Source organism: Onychostoma macrolepis, chromosome 01 (assembly GCF_012432095.1).
Source record: "Onychostoma macrolepis isolate SWU-2019 chromosome 01, ASM1243209v1, whole genome shotgun sequence".
NCBI lineage: Eukaryota > Metazoa > Chordata > Actinopteri > Cypriniformes > Cyprinidae > Onychostoma > Onychostoma macrolepis.
In genome coordinates this window covers 36,041,462-36,067,767 of record NC_081155.1, presented here as the reverse complement: position 1 = coordinate 36,067,767, position 26,306 = coordinate 36,041,462, and the positions used below count along the sequence as shown (strand labels likewise).

The window sequence follows — 26,306 nt, the reverse complement described above, 5'->3', positions numbered from 1 at the left end:
TTTTTTGGTTGCGAATAGCACTCGTTGATGTGAGTATGTGAGTTACAAGTTTGTCAGCTGCTTCAGTCACTTTCTATTTGTTTGTGAAACTGATTAAAGAAAACACAATGATCAAGATGGATAATTAGAGGGATAACTGACTGAGCATATTTTTGAAGATATAATGTGAAGCTAGTAAACATTATAAAGTACCACAGTGGCCTTTAGGGTACCACAAGATGTGAGAAGCGGTTTGTTGTTTATGTGTGAATTCAGTCTCGTTGGCTGCACAGGTTACATTTCCGGTAAAGAGAGTCCTGCATTCTGTAGAAGTCTAAATAAAAACCACAAATGTTTCCAGTCTTTGTGAGTGTCCTCTTGCGATTGTGTGAACTTCTGTATCTGATTTTATCTGCCCAACTTTGAAGTACAAATAATTTTACTTACTAAATTCTACCAATAGCAGTAGTAATAAGCTACAATAACAATTTCTATTATTAAATTTAATTTTTAAAAAGATGTTACTATTGATAAATGAATAAATGTTACTATTTAGCAACTAATTATTGTTATTTATCCATCATTTTCCAAACCATATGTCCTATGTAGGGCCACAGGGATGTTGCAAGGTAAAGTAAGGTAAATTGTCCTCTCAACAGATGAGAGCTGGTAAAAAGACAGGAAACCACAACCTTGTGAATACGTAAGTGCATTATTATGTGCAACGTGTAAGCTGCTTGCATAGAGCACATAACTGGAAAAGAACACACACACACACACACACACACACACTTCTATTTACAGGGACTGTATCTAAACAAAAGAAAACAATTCCAGCCCTTATGTGTATCAAAGCCCTTTAGCAGAAACACCTCCCACCACAGTCAGCCAATCAAAAAGAGTTGACATTCAGAATGAAGATCCTCACATTTATCAAATGGAGCGAACAGGAGTTACAGTCATCATACTTGTGTGTGAGTCAATATTTGTGTTTTTAAGTATTATATTTCATGCCATGGTATTTATTTGATTGACAGCAATCTTTCCTGTATTTGAACTTTTGTATTTGCTTTGGCAGGTGTGTTGTTCTGTGAACAGCAGAGAGTGTTTGGGTCAGAAGTGGACATGAGAGTTAAAGCAGGAGACAGCATCACTCTGTACTGTGACTGTGTCATATCATTAGGATCAGACATTGCTTGGTGGAGAAACTGCTCACATGAGCATCAACCATCTCTGTTAATAGAGGCTGGAAACCTGTTCACTGGGATGTTTTCACGTTTCAGTTTCGTGTTCAACAGCTCCAGTAACTCCTATGATCTATATATTACAAACGCCAGTGTCTCTGATGAGGGAATATACTACTGTGCCAAAGGAGAAAAAAATAAAAATAAATACAGATCCAGATGGCATCATAAATGCAAAATATAAGTATGATTATGGAAACAAGACAACTTGTCTGTCTGTCTTAGGTGAGAAAACATTTCTACTGTTGTTCATGCTTTCATGCATGTTGGTAAATTCTGAAGAAACTTTGCTTGACCTCTTTTCTGAGTACTAAAAAAATCTATGATCTTAAACAAAAAAAGATTTTCAATTGGCATTTTCAAAAGACGTGACCATCCATGTTGTGATGGTATTGAAAATAGTTTACAGTAATTTCTCACCTCAGTCTGTTTGAAATATTTTCCATTGACAAAATTAAAAGAACAGTCACATCACAAGGGTCATAAAAAGGTCACAAAACTCCATTAGGCCAAGTTTTAAGAAATGATTATAATATGCAATATATGCCAAAATAATAATAAAAATAATGATTTGCATATTAAATATTATTTGTTAAATTTAGAGGCAGTGTCTATGCATGAATCCACCACCATCGCCACACCTCCTTTATCTGACTGGGTGCTCTGCTGGACGCTGCTGTCTGGTGTGTGTTCTGCTCTCTTCCCTCCTGTCCTCCATCTGTGTGCTCTGCTTCTGTCGGGCTCAAACTACAGGTATCTCATTCACACATTAAAGGAATAGTTCATCCAAAAAAAGAAAATTTGCTGAAAATGTACTCACCCTTAGGCCATCCAAGATGTAGAAGAGTTTGTTTTTTTATCAGAACAGATTTTGAGAAATGTATAGCATTACATCACTCGCTCACCAGTGGATCCTCTGCAATGAATGGGTGCCGTCAGAATGAAAGTACAAACAGTTGATTAGAAACATCAAAATAATCCACAAGTAATCCACATGATCCCTGTCCATTACCTTTTTGTGAAGCGAAAAGCTGTGTGTTTATAAGAAACCACCAAACCATTACTTAAACCAAAATACAAGTCCTCTATATTGCACATTTTGGGAGAACTATTCATTTAGCATTCCTTTTGTAGAAAAGGAATGTGTTAAAACATCTAAAAAATCTAAAGTAGTAATATCTGTGTTACAATATACTAGAAAGACGCTGTGAAAGTGGTTCATGTTTAAAAGCACGTGCTTGGAGTGTCAATGTTGACCCATGTGATATATTTTCAACCAACAGAATTGAACTTTTTCAAACTTTCGTTGAGTGTTCTTTAGGTTCTGAGCTGAGTGCTGCGATACTAAATGCAAATGTTTTTAAGGTAACTATTTTATACTATTACTTTACGTCAGTGAGCTTTACTGTTTCAATGCACTGTAGGTTGATGTGGTGTTTTACCAGTTTAGGCTGTCCTCTCAATCATTTCAGGAAAATTCTATGGAGAAACATCAGTGTGAGATCTGCCTCCACAGTGAAGTCTCTTACAGACTGCTGACATCTGCACATCCCTGTGCCAAGATATGACTCTACCTGCTCATTTTAAATACTTGTGCTCTGCTATTTCAGCTATGATTTTAGTGTGCTGTGTTCTCGAGAATACATTCATGTATAAATAATTTTTTTTTTTTTTGGCAACTAAATGAAATAAAGTATAATTCTATTTGATCCAATGATACTTTAGGGTTTTACATTTTTCCTTGATAATATTAATATAAATAATTTTTTGTAAGTGTTAAGATTATGCAGAACATGTAACATAAATAAATGAACGAATGAATGAATGAATGAATGAATGAATATTTAATGGCTTTGTGATATTAGCCTTAGTATTATTCAGATGTCCCGAACAAATTGGCCTAAAAGTAAAATCATAAAGTTATGTGTTCAGTCAGTAAAAAGCACACCTTTTTTCAAATGTTTAGATGTCTTGTTTCTCTGAGTCATCAGATTTTCTCTGAATTATGAATAAATCTCAAAAGAACAGGGAACGATTACTCAATGGCTTTTTCTAGTGGCTAATAGTCTGGTCTGTCTTAAAATGACAGAGAATGACGTCAAAATCACTTACCCACAACAAACTATTTCATCAGGACCAACTCTTCATAAGAACACAGAAGTTCAGAAAGGCCTTTATGAAATGTAACGGAATGATAGAATGATAGAAAAAAAAATGAATCACTTGTGTGCAAAAATGTCTAACTATATCCATCTTACACAATGCTCAAGATGAGACAAGTAAGCAATTTATGCAAAAACATGCTATTTAGTTTTGACTGATACATTTTACTGATTTTTTTTTTTTTTTTTTACTGATTACATTATATATTACTAAACTGAATTGACATTAAAGGGGTGGTTTACTATTTTTTCTAGGCTTGATTGTGTTTATGGGGTGCAGTCTAACGTGTTCATGCTTCGCTTTTTTAAAAACGCATTATTTCTCATATAATTTACCTTTATTCCACACCGCTCTGTCCCTTCTCTGACAAACGCCTCGATTACTTCCTGTTTTTATGAAGCCCCTCCCTCAGAAATACGTGATGGGCTCTGATTGGTTAGCTAGCTCAGTGTGTTGTGATTCGCTAAACCGCCGAGCGTGCGTCTAAATGTCCGCCTCAGCTCAGCGGCATGTGCTCCGGTTGTATTGTAAACAATGTCGTCGTCTATATTTCTTATCAATTTGAGCCCGATTGAGACACAGAGGATATTAGTGAAGAGGATCACACAGAACCTGTGCAAGCACGGCTCTTAATGGTATGTTTGTTTGTTTGTTGTCTCATACTTTTAGATACGCTGTTATTATGCTACTGCTTATGTTAGCTTTTAATATATGGTTTTATTCTGATTAGAGCTTTAATACAGTATGGCAACCGCACACGCGTCCATGTATAACGCTTCTCATTGCTATGTGAAAATGTATAATTGCAACAGTTTGTTGGAGCTGATCTGACGATCTGAATGAGAGAGAGAGAGAGAGAGAGAGGGAGGGAGATGCAGAGCAGGGCGACGCGAGGAACAGTAAGAACCGCTGCTTTAGAACATTGATTTTGAAACTTGTGAATCCATTAGAATCGTTAGAAGACAGAATCGCGATTCATATATGAATAGATTTTTACGTGCACCCCTAGTTTTCTCTTCCTCTTCTCTAAAGCAGCACAGCATGGCCTCGCCCCCTTTGTTACATGTTCCCGAGGGCGGGGTTTATCTGGGTAAGTGACGTATCAGACCCGGGAAGTAGTTCGTTGTAGTCCCTTACCAGCTGTTTTTGTAGGCATTAAACTTCCAGAATTTTAAAAGACGATATCTCTGTGTTAGGAGTTGGGACTTTAGTTTAGTCTGTTTTGGTTTCTTCTATCTGTTCTTGTTTCCCCTAGTTTGGTTTTGTTCCGGTTTCCCTCATTAGTTCCTTATTAGTTAATTAAGGTTAAGTCTGTTCACCTGTGTTTCATCTTTATCTCGTTACCTCCCATGTTTCAGTTGGCTTTATAAGCATTCAGTTTGTGTTCCTCCTTTGTCAAGTCTTAATGTTATTTTGGTGTTGTTTCTGTCGATCCTGTACCGATTGTCACTATTAAAGAGTCTGATTTCACTCCTTGGAGGTGTACTACACGTAACACTCTGTTTGCATTGAACTTTCAGCGCTGCAACTTTGCAAATATTGTTTATGCTCAAACAGCAACATTACACACTAACTAACGTTAAAAAAGTGAAATTGCAATCAACCACCCCTTTAAGTTAATTTGAAATAAGAATTATTAATATAATCCTCATTAATATGAAGACAAGGCATTAGTTTTTGCAGAACCATGTAATTTTCCGTAATACAGTAAACAAAGTATTAGCAGCATGCTTATTGATGTTTATTACAGAGTCTCTGGTGCTGAAACATTTATTACTGAAACACAGTTAAATACTTAATTATTTTTTAATATTCACTTCACTCATAATTCAGTTCAGCCCTGTAAGTCAGTTCTCCTACCAATTTTGAGAGCTGAAACACAGGTTAGCAACCCATTCTCACTCCCAAGGCGTCAAAGAAGCATGGTCAAACGCCTTTCGCATCACTATGAAGACGCCAAAAGTGCCCATAGGCGTCAGTATATGACAAAATAGGAACTCCATTGCTTTCAATTGCTTGCTTTATGCGTCAGGTCAAGACGCTTATGGAAAATGACAACATGTTCTCCTCCGTTGTTTTTAGTTGCTTGTCTTAGTTTAATGGTTTGCATGCATTTGTAAAAAATAGAAATAATTTTATATATATTTATGCTTTTACATACCTACCAACTTTTAAAAAAACCTTGGAGTGAGATTTTGTCAGGGGTGATCAAAATTATGCCGCGCATGCAGCCACCAAGTTGGTGGCTCGGATATCTGAGAATTGGAATTAATTTGATGTTGTACCCGGCATTCTGGTGGTTTGTGGGGAGGCCCAAAGCCATTGATAGGGGCAGCCTACTGGAGATGGACAATATTGGTTACATTCTGTGAAGCAGACATAGCTGAAGGTCCACCCCCAGGAAATTTTGGATTAAATAGATGTGATTTCCTGCATTCTAGTGGATTTTTGGGTGGTCTGCTAAAGACATGCAATACCTGAACTTATTCTGATTCATGTTCGGCATAATGACTTGTAGGGCCTTCTAGACTTAAGCTGAACGTTCAACCAGAAAACTATTGTTGTGCCTAAATGACTGCCTATGTACCACAATAAAGCCTTATTCATAGTCCAGTGTTTAAGATTTAACCGGTTGATTGCTATTTTGATAAGAATGGTATTAAACTAATCAAATCTAGCCTATGTTGTGAATAATTGTATTCTTAAGAGCACTTGATAATTAATGTTCAGCCAAAAACGACACAAGATTAGTTAGGGAGGGACATTATTCTTCATTCAAAGCCTCCCACCACATGGTCCATCAGAAACAAATAAAGTGCAACAAATAAAGTGCTTAAACAGTACAACGAGACATCTTTGAAACCTTAAAGATTTTATGGTCATGTTGGTTTAATAACACTACTCTCAGTTACAAAAACATGCCTACTTCTATTGCACAAATCTCCAGTATTTATGTTAAATTCTTTGGAATACATATTACCTGTTCGAACTTGGGTAAAGTTGGTTTTATATTCACACATTCACAACAATCACACATTACCATGTTCAATAATTTTCTAATTATATGTGCAATAAAGTTGCAAATTCTAATCAGCGACATCATTGTCAACCTACTACATTTTTTTTTTTTCACAATCGATCAAAATGGCCAAGTATTGTTTTAATGTCATAATTACTTATGACTGTCCGCTGAATGTCCAATGTAGTGTGGTTAACAAAGTAACTGAATGCAAGAGACCGAATGTGCGAATATAAAACCAACTTTACCCAAGTACCAAACAGCACTTCGAACAGGACTTGGGTAAAGTTGGTTTTATATTTGCACATTCGGTCTCTTGCATTCAATTACTTTGTTAACCACACTACATTGGACATTCAGCGGAAAACCGACTCTGTCAAAAACCGACGCCAAGTGATCCTGACCAAGCTTCAATATGTGAGAATGGGTTGAGTTTAGAGGAGAGGAGAACACACACCGGACACACACTGAACAGCAGCGTCCAGCAGAGCATACAGTCTGATGCAGGAGGTGTGGAGGAGGTGTTGAACCTCTCAGCACCAGGACACACCGACTCTAAATCAAACAGAAGCCATTTTAAACACTGCCACACTTTAGGTAAAATATTAACCATTTTAATTTAATATTCAGTTAATATGTACTTTTTATTGTAACATATTATTCATCATTTAAAATAAGATTAATATTGCATGTATATTGCATTTTCTAAGCATAATGTTATCAGTAGTTCACAGTATATCAGTGTATTGTGAATCAAAAGTATTGCTATTTTAATGTACATATATACAGTCTTACAAATTTTCTTTTGAGGTAATTTGTATCAGATGGTTTTCAAAATAATTATATAATAAAATTCTTTGTTCTCCTATGCCATCTCGCTGCATTTTTTGTTTGATGTATGACATGTTATGTATTTAATGGATTCTCAGAATGTTTTCACGAAATTAAAATAAGAAGTGCAGCAATTTATGTCAACAAAACGCAATTATTAGTTTTACAGTGTCAATGCATTGCCAGCATGTTTTCTATATTTGTTTGTTTGTTTTTGATATAACATAACAAACATAATAGTGCAGAACAGTTGTAGCTATTTATCAATGATAAATAGATATTTTGTCACAGACTCAGCATTTTTTATTTTAAAATGGTTACTATGCATATTATTTTAACATATTTGTGTGTGTGTGTGTGTGTGTGTGTGTGTTAGCATTTAGGGTCTGCAAGTATTTTTTTTTTCTTTGCTGTGCTGATGCTGCTGATGCATGTTGTAGTGGTCGTGAAAAGGAAGATGAGAGAATTAACCACAAATGTTTCCACTTGAGCATGCAACAGATTGAACATCATAAAAGTGTGTTCAACCTGGTGAGGCTGGACATGTGCATGAATCAAAGTGTGAAAACTGTGGTTACACAAAAACAGAAAGAAAATAACAAGTCAAATGCAGGTGTTAATAGAAATGTAAATAGTTCCTCAACCAGGAAATTCTTCAGATACTAAAGAAATTAGACACAGGTTGCAGATGTATGTTGCTTAAAAATAATATGAACAATGGGCAATGGAAAGCCCCCAATTCTAGTTTGTTTCATTACTACAACTGCAATGATTATAGAGGACACTTAAACCAGTGAATATAATAATTATTATTATTATTATTATTTTAAATCAGCAATTATCCAAACAATAACTGCTATTGCTTATAAGACTTGCATTCAAAATCTCTAAAGGACAATCAAGAAAAGACCGCTGCTATTAAAGCAATATACTCAAGAGGCAATATATATATGAATGGGGTATTTTATGTTTTGTTTATCTTGCTGTGGCTATTAGAACTTAGGATATTTTAATCTATGACTTAACCCGCTTAGTAGGTAAAATTATAGGTATTCGATATGACAAATACCTCATGTTTGATGTCTTATATATATATATCTATATACAGGTGCTGGTCATATAATTATAATATCATCAAAAAGTTGATTTATTTCACTAATTCCATTCAAAAAGTGAAACTTGTATATTATATTCATTCATTACACACAGACTGATATATTTCAAATGTTTATTTCTTTTAATTTTGATGATTATAGCTTACAGCTCATGAAAGTCAAAAATCAGTGTCTCAAAATATTAGAATATTTACATTTGAGTTTGAATAAATGACCATCCCTACAGTATAAATTCTGGGTATCTCTTGTTCTTTGAAACCACAATAATGGGTGTTTGAAACTGATTTTGAAATGAAAGATGTTTCACACACTTGATGTTGTTTATAATCTAACATAATCAAAATGATGAGGAAAGCTGTATTACAATTATACAGTAATATTCATGTGTTTAGATGGTATTGACATTTTGCTGTATTTTAAAGCACTTGTACACTTAAGTTCCAGTGTTCAGACCTGTATTGTTTTCTCACTATATTTATTTTACTTACATATTTTCATACCATCTTTAGGTTCTGCAGAGATACTCGCAGCAGATGTTATTAAGGTATCTAGATTGATAATTGGTTTCAGGAAATTTTTAATCTTTGCCATGTCAAAGACAATAGTTTAATTTGCATCATGTTGCTCTCCTATTCATTTCAGGGGGATCCAATGGAGAAACATCAGTGTACGATGAGTAAGACTGGAAAGATCTGCCTCCACACTGAAGTCTCTTATAGACTACTGACATCTGCACATCCCTATGCCAAGATATGATTCTACCTGCTCAATTTATACAATTTACTGCAAACTTGCTGTCAGGATTATGGACCTGTCTGTGTCTTTTGCTCCCTGTGACCCAGTTTCTCCCTCATGTTGATTGTGTTTAATTTGATTCCAGATGTGTCTCGTTCTTCCCTGATTGTCCTGTGTTTATAAGCCCCAGTCCTTTCAGTTAGTGTTTGTTGGTCCTTGAATGTCATTCTTTGTGCTCTGTTTCCCTGTTGGATATTAAAGACTCTCGTTTTGTGAAATCCTCGTCTCCTTGTTCCTGGCTTCCGTGCTTCCTTGAAGAGTGACACTTGCTGCTTACTACTTTTTTTTTTTTTTTTTATATATATATATGCAATTACACATTAACATATTTAGTTATCCATACTACACAAAATGTTCACAATAAAAAAAAAGTGTTTTGTATGGTCTCCTGTTTTGCTATTAAATGTTATTTGCACAGTTACTGCTTGTAAATGTTATTTTTGTGATAAAATAATACTTTAATTGTTTAACCTAAATAAAAAATTGACGCAGACATTTTCAAATATGAGACAAAAAAGTGCAGATCCCAGTGTGTTTTTGCAACCCTAAATCAGAAATTCTTTGTCACAGAAGGGGCCTAAAAAACAAACCTAATCAAACATCACATGGGTATGATGGGCATCTTTGGTGTAGCATCTTATAGTGTAGCTTAGCAGGATGTCAAAATGATTTCCTGTTTGTCAACCTCTCACTCTTTCTCTCTCTTATTGTGGTCAGCTATAAGAACCAACCGCAAATGTTTTCACCCTAAAACAGACATGCATCAGTGTAACTTTGTTTTTAAACGGCTTTATTGCAGTGCAAAAATACAACAAAATAAATAAAAATGAAAGTGAAAAGGTTGCTGTTGTCATAATGACAGTGTTTATTTTATAAAGTATCACTTTTTATTTATAATTTCATTTATAATTTTATTTTATTCATATTTTCACAAATTTCATATTAATATTCACATTTCTTAGAATTTATGCAATTTAGATTTCTGTGCAGTATTAAACAGTAAAATGCACTGTTTTGTGGTGGATTAAAATAATTATTTAATTAATTAATTTTTTTTTTTTTTTAATATCTAATTTTACTATTGTACCGCCTATTATTATTATTACTCCATCCTTTTGCCAGATTGCTTGTCCTATGTAAGGCCACGGGGATACTATAAACCTATCCTAGCATCTCAGGCCATAAGCAGGGAAACACCCTGAATGCATCACAGGACTATCATCACCATCATCATCATTATTAATAATAACTATATTTCTAAAAAGTAAAGTAAGTTCTGCTCTCAACACTGAGAGCTGGTAAGAATACAGGAAACCACAACCTTGCGATTATGTATATTATTATGTGAAGTGTGTAAGCTAGTGTTTGCATAGAGCGCACAAACAGAATAGAATCTCAAGCAAGTGTATTCTTGTTGAAACATATGTATTAAGTAACTAATTTATATGATTTTTTTTTTTTTTTTTTTTTTAATATAACTGAAACACATAATGATTTATTTTTGCTCTGCTATGATCTGAGTGGATATGTCCGCTGTCCTCTCAAGAATGTTTATTAATGTAAAAGAGTTAAGAGGGTGTCTGTGAATATGAATACATCCCAAAAGAGAAGGAAACGATGTGCACTCAATGGCTCCATCTTGTGGCTAATAGTCCAAACTAGTCTCTTCCTCCTTACAATTACAGAGAATGGTGTCAACAATGGTAGCCTGTGGGTTTCCTGTTTTGACATGTTTATATGTTGTTGCATAATAGTTTCTTATTTTTATCCACTACAATAAAACAAAGACAGGCCTACAGTTCATAGTTTATACATTTTCTCTTTGCATGTGAAATGTAAAGCACATAATCTTGGGCTTATCTTCATGTCCGAATCATTTCTGATGCTAATCATACCTATTATCAAACAAACACAAGTTACATTTTATTATCAATTAATATAGCCTCTGCATATCTGTCCAATCATGAAAAGGTTTAAGATTTTCCTAATCATGAAGCCAAATCAGAGCAATAAAGTCTTAAAGGTAACAAATGATTAGTTCAAATTGCACTCACTCTTTGTTCACACAATAACCCAATTTACCGCCAGCCCCTCATGATGACACAGGCCAGTTTAGGTAAAACTTTCCATTGGTGTGAACCAATAAAATGAGAGTTTACATCTGCCTTAAGACCCTCATGTCACATATTCACAGTCACTCACTGAGATGGAGAGGCCAAGACTTGCTCTCTTCACGCTCATGTGTAAGAAAAAAAAATTATACTTTATCTGTTGTTTAGAGTTTTTTTTTTTTGAGTAAAAATGTCACTACTGTGAATATTTTGATATAATAGTATAAATTGAAGTGCTTTATAAAGTTATTTTGTGCTTTTACAGTTTTCCTGTTTCATCAGAAAAGCATCGATGGAGAAGAAGTGGAGATGAAAGTCAGTCCAGGAGACAACATCACTCTCTACTGTGATCGCTCTGTAACTCTTGGCTCCAGCATTGTATGGATAAGAAACTGCTCTCATGAAAATCAACCATCTCTCATAATAGATTTTAGGAAACTGGACGTGGAGATATTTCAGCGATTCAGTTTTATCCACAACCCCTATAATAATTCTCATGATCTACATATCACTAACATCAGTGTCTCTGATCTGGGACTGTACTACTGTGCAAAACTAGAGATGAAGGTAGGTAAAGATGGGAAAGGCTTCATCACCTCATCAGAAGTGTACTCTTATGGAAACCGGACAACTCGTCTCTCTCTGAAAGGTAAGAAAACGCTTCTGTTAGTCATTATTACATCACTGCTTGTGTAATTCTGGAGAACTTTACCTTCTCATCATGAAGCAAGATAAACTATTTTTTTTATTGATTTTTTTTTTTTTCAACATTCATTGATACATTTGTATTTATTTTATTTTGAGCAAGTATCTTCCTGTTCTGGAGCCCTGAACACCACCTCCACACCACCTCCTGTATCAGACTGTGTGCTCTGCTGGACGCTGCTGTTTAGTGTGTGTCCAGTGTGTTGTCTCTTCTCCTCCATCTGTGTATTCTGCCTCTGTTGTAGGAAAGCTACAGGTAATTATTCACAGATTTATACACTCATTTTGCACTGCCAAAGTGTTACAGATTTTGTCAATGACAAAAGTATTTTTTTTTTTTGAATACTGCATGAATTGCAATGCTCTAATTTAAATATTCCTTTTTAGATTCTGCAACGGATCAAAAACAGAAGCTGAAAGGTAGAAATATTATTGAGGTATGACCAACGAAAACATGCGAGTTTATCCACAATATGGAATATTTCAATTACTGGCTCTTTTTTTCTGTAGCTTAAGGTTGCAAATAAATAAATAAATGAATGAAGAAGAAGAAGAACAAAAGTAAACTTGAACTAACATGAACTATCTGTTAATATAATTTAATGGATCTGAGCTTATATGAACTAATAGTGAACAGATCTATTTTATATAAACTTACATTATCAAAGATTAATAAATACAGTAACAAACATATTGCTCATTGTTAATAAATTGTTAGTTAATGTTACATCTAAAAAATAAAAAAATAAAATAAAAAGTTACCTAAAATGTAATACTGTAATAAATATGTTATATAATGAAATCAAAACATTAATTATTTATTACAGGAGAATGATGATAGCGAGGTGTGTTATGCATCTGTAGACTTGATGACCAGGACACAAATCCAACACAAGAAAACGCGAGAAAACGCAGACTTCACTACTTACGCTCCTATCAGAACAGCAACTGAATAGATCAGAAAGCTGGAGGAGACATTATCACTGAAATATGATGTTAAGGGCATGCTTATTGGTTAAAATGTGTGTCTGTGATTAAATCATAGATGAAAAATATGAAGCAAGAATTCTTCTTCTTCTTCTTTATAAATATTGACAAATAAAACATTGTCCTTCAGTAAAAGTGTTTTAGTATGTTTCCATACAGTCTTTGTGGACACACAGTGATAAATAACAGGATGTGGAAGTGGGTTTCCTGTGTTATGTAGCTTTTATTTTAAAGGGGTCATGAACTGCCTTTGTTTTTTTTTTTTTTGTACTGTTCTCTGAGGTCCAATTATTATGTTTTCAAGATTTTCATATCAAAAAACATCATAATTTAGAAGTAATAAGCCATTTTTAACCGCCTCCTCAGAAAGGCGTGGTGGATTGTAGACTCGGAAGTAAACGCCCACTGCTATGATTGGCTAATAGTTGTGTATTTAGATCAAAAACACATGAAAACTCAATACATAACAAACATCTCTAAGAAGAGAGTATAGTGACCACATAATGAAAACAGTTACTCACACTTGTGTTGCGACATTACTGTCGGATCCAATATAGTCGGCACAGCATCGAGCATCCGCGGTAAAATGAAGTGAACAAAGTACCAAGTTCTTACTGACGCCGTCTGGATCTTCATTAAAAATAAAGTTAATCTAATCTTTTCTAATTTTGGAATCAGAAGGAATGCAACACAAACACTTTTTCCACAACTTGGCACTGCAGAGCATATTGTTGTCTTTAGAGCCATCTTTATCATTCAGTTTCTGCGTGGACCTGTATGTTCGCCTCTCTCATTATTTACACTACATGTGCAAATTGGAGGGCGGGGCTAAACAGGCAGTGATGTCGAAGCATGCTTTGATATTCTTCTGTGGAGGCGGGGTTTAGCCACACTATTACATCATAGAGTAGAACATTCCAAAAGCTGTCGTTTTGGCAGACTACCTTCAATATAAGATGTTTTTAGTCTAACCAGAATATTTTGAGTTCTGAAACTTACAGGATGTTTTTATAGCACAGTGACCTCTTATATGTCAAAAGATCAAGGGAATTTTGGTTTCTCAGTTCATGACCCCTTTAAGCTGTATATAGCTCTCTTCAACTGGATGACCATATAATTTTTTCAATATCACACTCAAATCACACTCCTTTTCCATCCCATTATAGTGATGTCTTAGAAATTGTAAAGGAAACTAGAAAAACTACATTCGTGATCATTTTACATTTAAAATGAAATGAAGTAGAAATACATTATTTTAAGTTTTTCTTTTCAACCCTCTGAGTTGCTCTTTAAATGAGCTTTACACTCCTGTCTTTGTTTTCTTTCAAAGAAAGGTCATGTCTTATTCTCAGTTATAAAGATAACAATCTTAACCACATACAGTATGTTTCCATCCAGTTTGCTGATTATGTGCATATGAGATAGAAATAGAAAGGACAGAGTTTGGTTTATGTCCTTAAATGCTTATGCAGTGAGTTTGTGGTGAATTTGGGTTTGTATGCTTGCAATGTCTGCAAAGGCTTGATTTGCAGCTGCAGACTTCTCTACTCCTTCTGATAGATAAATAAGTATCAACAGCATCTCTGAGAATGAAGCACAGACTGGTAGTCTAGTGGTTAAAGCTCTATACTTCCTGTATTCCAATCCCATGATGACAGAAAAATATTGACACATTTATACCCACATTTAAGTCACTTAACTTCAGGTTACTCAAGAAGACTGTGCAACTAAATGAATAGATTAAATGTATCTGCATCTGCTGAAGTAACAAAGAACCACTTTGATGTAGAACCTCAGCTTTTGGAACATTTAGGGTACAGTCTAAGATGTCCCCTGGGGCAAGATGACACATCAATGACCATTACAAGATGGCAGACACCTCAAAATGTGTATTCTACATATACATATCTATGGTCATCACTAACTGTAAAAAAAAAAAAGTTTTAGTCAGAATTAAAGCTCTGCATTCACCCATCCAAAGTGGGTACACATACAGTGGGCAGTCATTTATGCTGCGGCACCCGGGGAGCAGTTGCAGGTTAGGTGCCTTGCTCAAGGGCACCTCAGTCATGGTACTGAGGGTGGAGAGAGCGCGCTGGACATTCACTCCCCCCACCTACAATTCCTGCCGGTCCTGAGACTCAAACTCGCAACCTTTGGGTTAAGAGTCCAACTCGCTAACCATTAGGCCACGACTTCCCATTGGCCTCTAATATGTACCATTCACCATATAGAAAATAGTAATTCTGTGAACAAGTGACCGATTTAACTTTTTTTTTTCATATACCCAATTAAAGATTGTAAACTGTGGTTTATATGTTTTGATGAAACATCTTTGATGAATTGAACATCAATAAATTACAACAATCCCACATTGTTAAAAATTGCCAGGAATTTACAGGATTAAAGAGTATTATTTTACAAAAAATTACTGTATTAAGAAATGTACTGTGAAATCAATGCATGCTGGGTCATTTTCTTACAAATGACTGTGAATGAACAGCAGAATGATCACAGTAATTCACTGCTCATGTTTTACTGTGAATTCACATTATAAAGTTGTCTTTAACTGTGCCACTGTGAGAAATGTAGTTGTTTATTATTGTAATTGTTTTGAATGGTGATTGGTGATCCCATTTGTTTGACCTTTGACCTTGTATATTCACATTTAAATTTCTGATCTAGTCATGCCAAATGAGAACATTTGTCAAAATGGTGACAAATTAGAATATGAAATAAGCTAATCATCTGACTTCAAGTTAGCCAAACTATTCTTAGCATGAACATACAGATTTTATTTTTGCATTATTTAAGCAGGAAGATTAATCAATAATCTATTTCATATTCGTAACTGTTTGTGGATGGATCTTTACCAATAGTGAAGCAAGTGCTGAGATGCGTCTTTGAAAGAATTAGGACAGAGTAGTGCAATATGTATGCAAATTGGGATGCATCACATGTCTCTGGAGTGGTCGAATGTGGAATCTAAGTATAAATATCTATGTCCACAAATGGAATTTGATTATAGATACATACACATCTATGGTTGCACACCTCTGACAGAAATTCAGTGGTGTCACAAAGCACACGTGACATGATCCAACTTGATCCAAGTTACACTTTCTCCAATGGTATAGAGCAGTGGACATTGGTATCTCTTAATAATGAGACCATCTCTGCTTAACTTTGCTAGAAATATAGTCCATTGTAATAGAACGCTAATAAATGAATATCTTGTCTTTATGTTAAAATAGTTAAAACAAACAAACAAAAAAGAATGTGGGTTATTAGAGGCTTAGATATACAAACATATATATATATATATATATATATATATATATATAATAAAAATAAATAATAAGCAAGCAAGCAAGCATGCATACATACAAATTGAAATCACTGAGTCGTGCATACGTAAACAACAAGACAGTTTTGCACACCAGATTCGAATAAAGGTAGCAGGGAAGACAATATTTTGATTAAAAACCATGGTGTAGCATCAGAACGAGTCAGACAAAACTAAGATTCGATCAGGACATCGAAACATGAGGAGCCGAAATTCCAGGAGAACATGACAACGTCGTAAAGATGCCTATCTCCAACCTCTGGAGCAAGCCTAACCAACAAGCCTCTTCCAGAACAGTTTGCAACATTAAGACAAAACAACACTTATTGATAAGTGTTCAACGCAGGAAGGAGATCGTCAAATTTGGGGTAAATAATCAAGATTAATGGTCAAAGAGATGGCCATCACATGTGTTCCACGAGAGAAATCACAAGCTTCTTTAGATTGACTTTTCCCCCACGCATAGAAGACAAAGAACCAGACGGAAATCCTTCTGTCCAAAGAACATGTCTTTTGGTCCCCACAGATCTACACAGAGACTTTCTTTTTCATATGCATATAAAATCATCCTAAAAGGAACTTTTCTAGGCATAACACTATATTATGTACGTAACCACACATTAGACTATCATGTTTTAAGCACATATTATGTATGTCTTTCTAATAACTATTGAATGACTTTAAGGTTAGTCGTGTTTGGTATGTATGAGTTTGACATTTCTAGCTTGAAACGTTTCTTCCAACTGATTCTTTGTCAAATGTATCATATTCTGGTTATAGAAATCACATCCAAAATTATACTTTGCAAGAGTGTGTAAAATTCAGACCATGTGACTGATAACATGCTGATTTATGATGGAAGGAACAACCCTAGCTAAGATAATAGCCTATCTAATTGGTCAAGACACCAGATGGGATGTGTCCAAAAAGCCGAGTTTAAAACCTCAGGACAGCATCAAATTTTTCTATCTTTCGTCCCTTCTTCCCTTCTCCTCTTCTTCTTCTCGCCACCGCGTTTTGACGCTGTTTTAGCGCTCTTTGAGCGTGCTCTGGCCTACAGGCTAGTTGCTACTTAACACCACGATGAGAGAAAAACCACCTAGTCTCGTTACTCATATACTTGGACATTTTATTCTTTTACTTTATTTTATTTTCTTTCCGTTGAGTCTCGTGTTAAGTTTAGTTAAAAGTTAAATTTGCCGCAAAGTCCAGCTCCGACTGCACCCGCTTCAAACTTCAACCAGCAACTGACTCCACAACCATCCTCAGCCAACGCCAAACCATTGGCTTCCCAAGACATCACTTCAAAGACTACTGAACTTCCAGCCAATCACCAACTCGGGAAAACCCCTTTCCTGCAACGACGACGACAGAAGGAATCCCTGTAACACAAGGCAACGCAAGTAAAACAACTCCAGATTCTAACTGAACTGGTGCATTTAATATAAATTTTAGCCTCATTGAGAAACTCAGTGCGAGGGTTAATTAAGTGATTGGTGGTTTGTTCAGGTCTATGCAATAGCACATATTGCTATAAACTTGGGATTTCACATTCTCATTCTCTAAACTCATCCTTTCTCTCTTCCTGCAACGTGTGAATGTGTGAATGCGTGTGTTCATGTTAGATTAGTTTGTCTTAGGTTTATATAAATAAAGTCTTATTTATATTCAAAAGAGAAGTATCTTGTGTTTTGTGCTTACAAGTTAATGTCTTAATCTGCCGATCTGGTTACTGTGCTTATTAATAGTGTTTTCACTATATTTTGGATTTTAATATCCAGTGCAGAGTTGATGTTATACGGCTCGTTCAGTGAATCGCTGCCGACTCAGTGATCAGCCGCAAAACGGTGATTCTGTTCAAATTCCCTATAAAATCATAAATGATTCCCTTTGAGCTAAATTAAATTATATTTATGTATCAAACCCTACAATGGAATACATTCTTCTTATATGAACTACTTATATTATTATGCCGTTTGGAGCAACATGAGCATAAGTAACTGATGGAATTTTTCATATTTCTCTTGCCATCTCTAATCACATAGATTTTTAAGGAAATATTTTTTATTCTAGCAGAAATTCAGCACATTGGACAGCTCCCAGTGCTGAACGCACTGAACGCAAACATTTATCTTGCAAAAACATCTCTGGATTTTTTAAAAGTAAATTTTAAGTAGGCTACAGTTTGTTCATGAGTTTTTCCTAAACCAAGGAAAATGTTGTCAGAGACATACTATATGCATCTTTGGGACAACAAAATGAGGAGTTGTAGATCAACAGGATGTTAAAATGGTTTCCTGTGTTTTTGTCTACCACTCACTCTTTCATTCTTTCTCTGTCTTCTTGTGGTCAGCTATAAGTATCAACCACATTTTTTTCCCCACTGGACATTAAATCAAATGCATTAGTTGCAAATGTTGAACAATTTTTCATAGCAATAACACAGTTTAGATTTCTGTGGAACAATAAATGCACCCATGTAATTAACAAAAAAACATCAGAACAGTAACAGTAAATAATAATAAAAGAAAGCAAAACTCATGGTTTCAGTGCATATGGATAATGTCCTTGTTTTATTTTCTAATATTCAGAACTGTTCTTTCAGGTGTTTAATTTCTCTTTATGAAAATGTTTTAAATTCACCTAAAAAGTGCAAAATATGTATAAACATGAGAGAAAAGTCATATTAATAGCCTAAAAGCTGTTTTATTTAGCTTGTAACAGGTCACCACATGGGGCAGAAATGTTGAGGTTAGCAGTCCTTCCCAATGTTCAGACTTGTGGTCCTTGAACTTGTTCACTTGTCTTACATGATGTAATTCCTGCTCTTTACCCAAGTGTTGAAGTGGGTATGAAGACACTAAGTGTGTAACAGAATAGTGTGGTAAAAATGCAAGTAATATTTTAACAGAGCTTCAGTCCCTTACCCAGTCCCTGTGTAATAGACGACACAATTTAATTGTGGTGCTTCTAATTAAGTGATAAAAAGCAGTTGCAAGCATTTTACAAAATACTTATACTTATTTCTGACAGGCCCTAGAAATGTGTTTGTGAGCTGCCTCCTTGCTGCTAGTCTTTGTCACATCTTTTGTTGTTGGTTGTTATGTCAGTTACACTCATTCACGGTTTTTCTGTTTCATGTACCTGTTGGTACAAGCTGCACTTAAATCCTCAATCCCTTTTTTCTTTTCCTGACATTAAAGCAGTAATGACAGAATGCTGAAATTGTAAATGTATATTTTAAGTTAGTCTGCGTCTGTGTTAATGTCTGTCTTTCAAACACTTGTTCTTTTGTTTCAATATAATATGACAATTGACCATTGATCTTTTTTTGGTAGCATATAGCACTCATTGATGTGAATATTTGTCTGAGAGTTTCAAGTTTGTGAGTTGCAAAGGTTCAGTCACTTTTTATTTGTTTGTGAAACTGATTAAAGAAAACACAATGGTCAAGATGGGTAATTAGATAGATAACTGACTGAGCATAATGAAGATATTATGTGAAGCTAGTAAACATTATAAAGTACCACAGTGGCCTTTAGGTGTCACAGGATGTAAGAAGCAGTTTGTTGTTTATGTGTGAATTCAGTCTCGTTGGCTGCACAGGTTACATTTCCGGTAAAGAGAGTCCTGCATTCTGTAGAAGTCAAAATAAAAACCACAAATGTTTCCAGTCTTTGTGACTGTCCTCTTTTGTATCTTAGTTTATCTGCCCAACTTTGAAGTACAAATCATTTTACTTCCACTCCTAGTAGTAGCAGTAGTAGTAGTAGTAGTAGTAGTAGTAGTAGTAGTAGTAGTAGTAGTAGTAGTAGTAGTAAACTACAATAATACTAATTACTATTATTAAATTTGTAAAAATATAATGTAACTATTGATAAATTAATGAATGTTACTATTTAGCAACTCTAATTATTGTTATTTATCCATCATTTTCCAAATCGTATGTCCTATGTAGGGCCACAGGGATGTTGCAAGGTAAAGTAAGGTAAATTGTCCTCTCAACACTGAGAGCTGGTAAAAAGACAGGAAACCACAACCTTGTGAAGAAGTATGTGCATTATTATGTGCAGTGTGTAAGCTGCTTGCATAGAGTGCAGTATTCCGGGACTGTATGTATATGCACACACACACACACACACATTGGATACCTTTTAAAATATTGCAAAGAAAATATAATAATATATAAATATAATAAATAAGTATAAAAAAATAAATTTTCAATATTACCTGTTTCTTAGTAAATGAAACGGTGACCAGTCTAAACAAAAGAAAACAATTCCAGCCCTTACATGTATCAAAGCCCTTTAGCAGAAACACCTCCCACCACAGTCAGCCAATCAAAAAAGATCTGACATTCGGAATGAAGATCCTCACATTTATCAGTCACTGAGATGGAGGGAACAAGAGTTACAGTCATCACACTTGTGTGTAAGTCCATATTTGTGTTTTTAAATGTTATATTTCATGCCATGGTATTGATTTGATTGACAGTCATCTTTCTTGTATTTGAACTTGTATTTGCTTTGGCAGGTGTGTTGTTCTGTGAACAGCAGAGAGTGTTTGGGTCAGAAGTGGACATGAGAGTTAAAGCAGGAGACAGCATCACTCTGTACTGTGACTGTGTCGTACCATTAGGATCACACATTGTTTGGTGGAGAAACTGCTCACATGAGCATCAACCATATCTGTTAATAGATCCTTTAAAAATATTCAAGGAGACGTTTTCACGTTTCAGTTTTGTGCTCAACAGCTCCGGTAACTCCTATGATCTACATATTACAAACGCCAGTGTCTCTGATGAGGGAATATACTACTGTGCCAAAAGAGAAAATAAAATAAATACAGATGCAGGTGGCATCATAAATGCAAAATCTGATTATGAGTATGGAAACAAGACAACTCGTCTCTCTGTCTTGGGTGAGAAAATATTTCTACCTTTGTTCATGGTTTCATGCATGTTGATAAATTCTGAAGAAACTTTGTTTGACGTCTTTTCTGAGTAGAAAAAAACAATATAATCTTTTCAAATGGCATTTGCAAAAGACATGTGACCATCCATGTTGTGATGGCATTGAAAATAGTTTAGAGTAATTTCTCACCCCAGTCTGTTTGAAAAACTTTTCCATTGAAAATAATATTAATAATCCTATATTGTATATGTGTACAATCACATCATAAAAATGTCATACAACTACAGTAGGCCAAGTTTTAATATGAAACTTGCTTCAACAACAAAGAACTGATTATAATATGCTATATAAAATGCCATAGCCTATATGCTAATAATAATAATAGTAATAATCTGCATATTAAATATTATTTGTTAAATTTAGAGGCAGTGTCTATGCATGAATCCACTACCATCGCTACATCTCCTGTATCAGACTGTGTGCTCTGCTGGACGCTGCTGTTCAGTGTGTGTCCGGTGTGTGTTCTGCTCTCTTCCCTCCTGTCCTCCATCTGTGTGCTCTGCTTCTGTCGGGCTCAAACTACAGGTATCTCATTCACATATTAAAGGAATAGTTCATCCAAAAAAAGAAAATTTGCTGAAAATGTACTCACCCTTAGGCCATCCGAGATGTAGAAGAGTTTGTTTCTTTATCAGAACAGACTTGGAGAAATGTATAGCATTACATCACTCGCTCACCAGTGGATCCTCTGCAATGAATGGGTGCCGTCAGAATGAAAGTACAAACAGTTGATAAAAACTTCACAATAATCCACAAGTAATCCACATGACCGCAGTCCATCAATTAAAGTCTTGTGAAGTAAAAAGCTGGGTGGTTATAAGAAACAACCAAACCATTACATCTGGTCAAAATACAAGTCCTCTATCCATGTTATTGCATATTTTGGGTGAACTATTCCTTTAGCATTCCTTTTGTAGAAAATTAATGTGTTAAAACATCTAAAAAAAATCTGAAATATTTAAACAAGAAGTAATATATATAGAAAGCTTATTGAACTAATTATTTGTTAAGAAGTTGTGAAAATGGTTCATGTTTAAAAGTACATGCTTAAAGTTTCAGTATTGACCTGCAAGATAGATTTTCAACATGCATTGCATGTTCTTTAGGTTCTGAGCTGAGTGCTGAGGTACTGAATGCAAATGTTTTTAAGGTAACTATTCTGTACTATTACTTTACGTCAGTGAGCTTTACTGTTTCAAATATGCACTGTAGGTTGATGTGGTGTTTTACCAGTTTAGGCTGTCATCTCAATCATTTCAGGCAAATTCTATGGAGAAACATCAGTGTGAGATGAAGACTGGAAAGATCTGCCTCCACAGTGAAGTCTCTTACAGACTGCTGACATCTGCACATCCCTGTGCCAAGATATGATTCTACCTGCTCATTTTAAATACTTATGCTGTTGCTAGTATATATATATATTTTGTGCTCTGTTATTTCAGCTACGATTTTAGTGTTCTGTCTTCTCAAACATACATTCATTTATGTAAAAATAAATGCTTTTTTTTTTTGTTGCACTAAATGATATAAAGTATAATTCTATTTGATCCAATAATACTTTAGGGTTTTACATTTTTTCCTTGATAATATTAATATAAATATTTTTTTCATAATAATTTTAATTTTAATAATTTTCATAATAATGTTTATGCAGAACATAAATACAAGCAATTAGCCTTAGTATTATTCAGATGTCCTGAACAAATTGGCCTAAAAGTAAAATCATAAGGTTATGAGTCTATGTTTTATCTGTAGATCATATAAATATATATCTCTAAATTGGGATGTAAATGGCCAAATTCTTGCTCTTCAATCAGTAAAAATAACACGTTTTTCAAATGTTCAGATGTCTTGTTTCTCTGAGTTATGAGATTTTCTCTGAATTATGAATAAATCTCAAAAGAATAGGAAACGATCATTCAATGGCTCCATCTAGTGGCTAATAGTCAAAACTAGTCTGGTCTTACTTAAAATTACAGAGAATCACGTCAAATTCACTTACCCACAGCAAACTATTTCATCAGGACCAGTTCTTGATAAGAACACAGAAGTCCAAAAAAGCCTTTATGAAATGAAAATGACTGATAGATTTGAATAAAATAAAATAAAATAAAAATAAAAAATAAAAACCTGAATCACTTGTATGCACAAATTATGTATCCTGCAAATAATTTAAGGCTGCATTTCTAAGAGGAGAAGTCAGTTTTCCTACCAATTCTGAGAGCTGAAACACAATTTAGACATGCTAAAACAGGAAGCCACAACATTAACACACTAGTAAGTGAATGGAACACTTTGTGGTTACAGCCAGAAACAAAAATAGGTTTCCTACAACTTTTCAGAACCCAGGGCAATAAACATCTGAAGTAAATGCATTCTTATACAAATAAACAAATGCACCCTCACACATACAGGTCATTCTGGGGGATTTAGATATCAGTAAAAACAATAGCCATGCAGTTAAAATGCGATGCAATGCAATGCACTACAGGAAACCCACAACAACGATTAGCACTTCAGGTCCTCTCCATTGACACATTAAACATTTTAGATGAAAAAAAAAAAAAGCCTCTTTTAAGGTCTCACACAATTGCATTTGTAAAAACGATCACTTTACTACATTGAAAAGTGTTTAACATTCTGTTAAATGGAAATGTGTGGTGATTCATAATTAGGTTGACTAAGATGTTATTTAATTGATGGCGAAAAGAGCTTTTTACAAGTGTTTCCAAAAAAAAAGAAAAAAAAAAAAGACCCTTTTCAGTCACTGAGATGGAGCGAACAAGAGTTACAGTCATCACACTTATGTGTATGTCCATGTTTAATGCCATGATGTTGATTTGATTGACAGTCATTTTTCTTGTATTTGAACTTGTATTTGCTTTGGCAGGTGTGTTGTTCTGTGAACAGCAGAGAGTGTTTGGGTCAGAAGTGGACATGAGAGTTAAAGCAGGAGACCGCATCACTCTGTACTGTGACTGTGTCATATCATTAGGATCAGACATTGTTTGGTGGAGAAACTGCTCACATGAGCATCAACCATCTCTGTTAATAGATCCTTCAGAAATATTCAAGGAGACGTTTTCACATTTCAGTTTTGTGCTCAACAGCTCCGGTAACTCCTATGATCTACATATTACAAACGTCAGTGTCTCTGATGAGGGAATATACTACTGTGCCAAAAGAGAAAAAATAAATAAATACAGATCCAGACGGCATCATAAATGCAAAATTTGATTATGAGTATGGAAACAAGACAACTCGTCTATCTGTCTTGGGTGAGAATCTATCACTTTATGTTTACGTCTTAATTTTTAATATAATGCAAATCAAGTCATTTGTACATTAAAATAGTAATAGTTTTGATTCACAATACATTTTCATTAGGGATGTCCAGATCCGATCACGTGACCGGAAATCGGGCCCGATCACGTGGTTTCAGACTCGATCGGAATCGGACGTTACCTCCCGATCAGGACTCGGATATATATGTATATATATATATATATATATATATATATATATATATTCTCATTATTTTTTAACACAGCTATAGTTATGCGGTGGCACAGAGTTACGCCGGTTTCACACCGCACGCGTAAGCAGAGCAGAGGCAGCGCAGAAGCGGCGCGTATGCAGAGCGTGAGCAGCGCGAGCCCATTGTGCTTTCACACTGGCAGCGTTTGTCGCGCGCAGCTGAACCGCTGCTTGTGTACTGCAAATATAGACGAGTCTCGTTCATTCGGTCACGCTTTTCAGGTGTTCTCCAACAGCTGTCTGTCATGTGCTTTGATATGGGCAGCATGCTGTGATGCGGCCGTGTTCCCCTCTGTCACATGTAACATGCTGTACATAGTTTACATGATAAAAAGTAATCTTAAAGTTAATAAATGCCTCTAGTTTTAATAATTTAAACAGGTCTTTGAAGTTTGGGCAATAACTCCTGGCAGTGATGTGTTTTCGTGTAGTTGATTCTGTGCTAAATCTAATATTTGATGTTTTGTATTTTAAATGTTGTAGATTTAAGTAGAAAATGAGAATCGCTAAAATTATTGAATATATTTTGAGACAAAGGTCTTAAGGATTACCAGTTTGGTTTAAGATAATTAAAGCAACAGTTTTTCAATAACTAGAAGAATATGTAAAAGTATGGTATTTGGGGTAAAAAGCGCCCCGGCTGTTGGGGCGAAAGGCACAATGATAATTAATAGATGGCTGACTTTTCGAACTGTTGACATGACATGGTTCATATGGTATCGTATAGCCTATTATGTTGGGTGTCCACCTTAGAGATAATCACCATGTTTAAAATGAAACATGATATTAATCATATCATATAATAAAATAAAACTTGTTACTACTGTAAATCTATATTAACTTATTATGGGATCTCCTTCAATGCTTTCAGAATCTTTACTTTTTATTTTGTTTCTGTATTTTAAAATATATATTTTTATATTAACAGTATAATGACAGTATATTTACTGAACATTATTTACATATTTTAATGACAGTATATTTACTGAACATTATTTATCAAAATAAGCAGAAAATAGCCTAGTACGAACTTTGCTAAAGTGATTGATCTGAACAAGTATTAATTTAGACAGTATCAATTTAAAAAAAAAATTTTTTAGGTAAAGTATTTATCAATACAGTGTGCCTTTTACCCCGTGATTGTGAAACACTAAACACCTCACATGATTTTACGGTGAAATGTGTAATTTTTCATGTTAATCAGGTCAATTTTGATCAAGAAAAATGCACTGTGGCTTTAATTCAGCGTGCGGCGCAGCAAAACTATCGCGGCACTGCCGCTTCTGCTCTGCTCCTGCTACTCACTGCCGCGCCGCCTCTGCGTGCCTTGTGAATGCTCTAATCTGTTAACATGGGCGCCGAAAAAAATATGCGCTGCTTATACGCCCTGCTTACGCGTGCGGTGTGAAACTGGCGTTATTCTTTTTTTATGTATTATAGAAGTATCGGATCGGGACTCGGTATCGGTAGATACTCAAAATCAAATGACTCGGACTCGGAC

General features: G+C 34.9%; 1 protein-coding gene and 2 long non-coding RNA genes across 3 annotated transcripts in view; 1 reads left to right on the top strand and 2 right to left on the bottom strand.

The window, feature by feature from the left end:
• The window catches only part of LOC131536027 (uncharacterized), a 69,624-nt gene that overhangs the window by 42,909 nt on the left and 409 nt on the right, over positions 1-26,306 (bottom strand). The window lies entirely within an intron of this gene.
• On the bottom strand, positions 1,836-3,764 carry LOC131536025 (uncharacterized). The gene is made up of 4 exons (XR_009269811.1): positions 3,722-3,764; positions 3,336-3,395; positions 2,044-2,139; positions 1,836-1,970 (listed from the first exon to the last, which is right to left on the bottom strand). It is a non-coding gene; the product is annotated as an uncharacterized LOC131536025 (long non-coding RNA).
• Positions 11,361-13,831, top strand: LOC131536007 (uncharacterized). Its single transcript, XM_058768609.1, has 5 exons — positions 11,361-11,389; positions 11,523-11,906; positions 12,066-12,218; positions 12,350-12,399; positions 12,790-13,831. The coding sequence occupies exons 1-5, from the start codon at positions 11,386-11,388 to the stop codon at positions 12,916-12,918; spliced, it is 720 nt and encodes a 239-aa protein (XP_058624592.1). The 5' UTR covers positions 11,361-11,385; the 3' UTR covers positions 12,919-13,831.

What these genes read in the sequence shown, in the direction of transcription:
- LOC131536007 (XM_058768609.1), top strand. An exon ending in CTGTTGTAGGAAAGCTACAG is followed by an intron (nt 12,219 to 12,349) that starts GTAATTATTCAC and finishes ATTCCTTTTTAG; the next exon opens with ATTCTGCAACGGATCAAAAA. An exon ending in AAGGTAGAAATATTATTGAG is followed by an intron (nt 12,400 to 12,789) that starts GTATGACCAACG and finishes TATTTATTACAG; the next exon opens with GAGAATGATGATAGCGAGGT.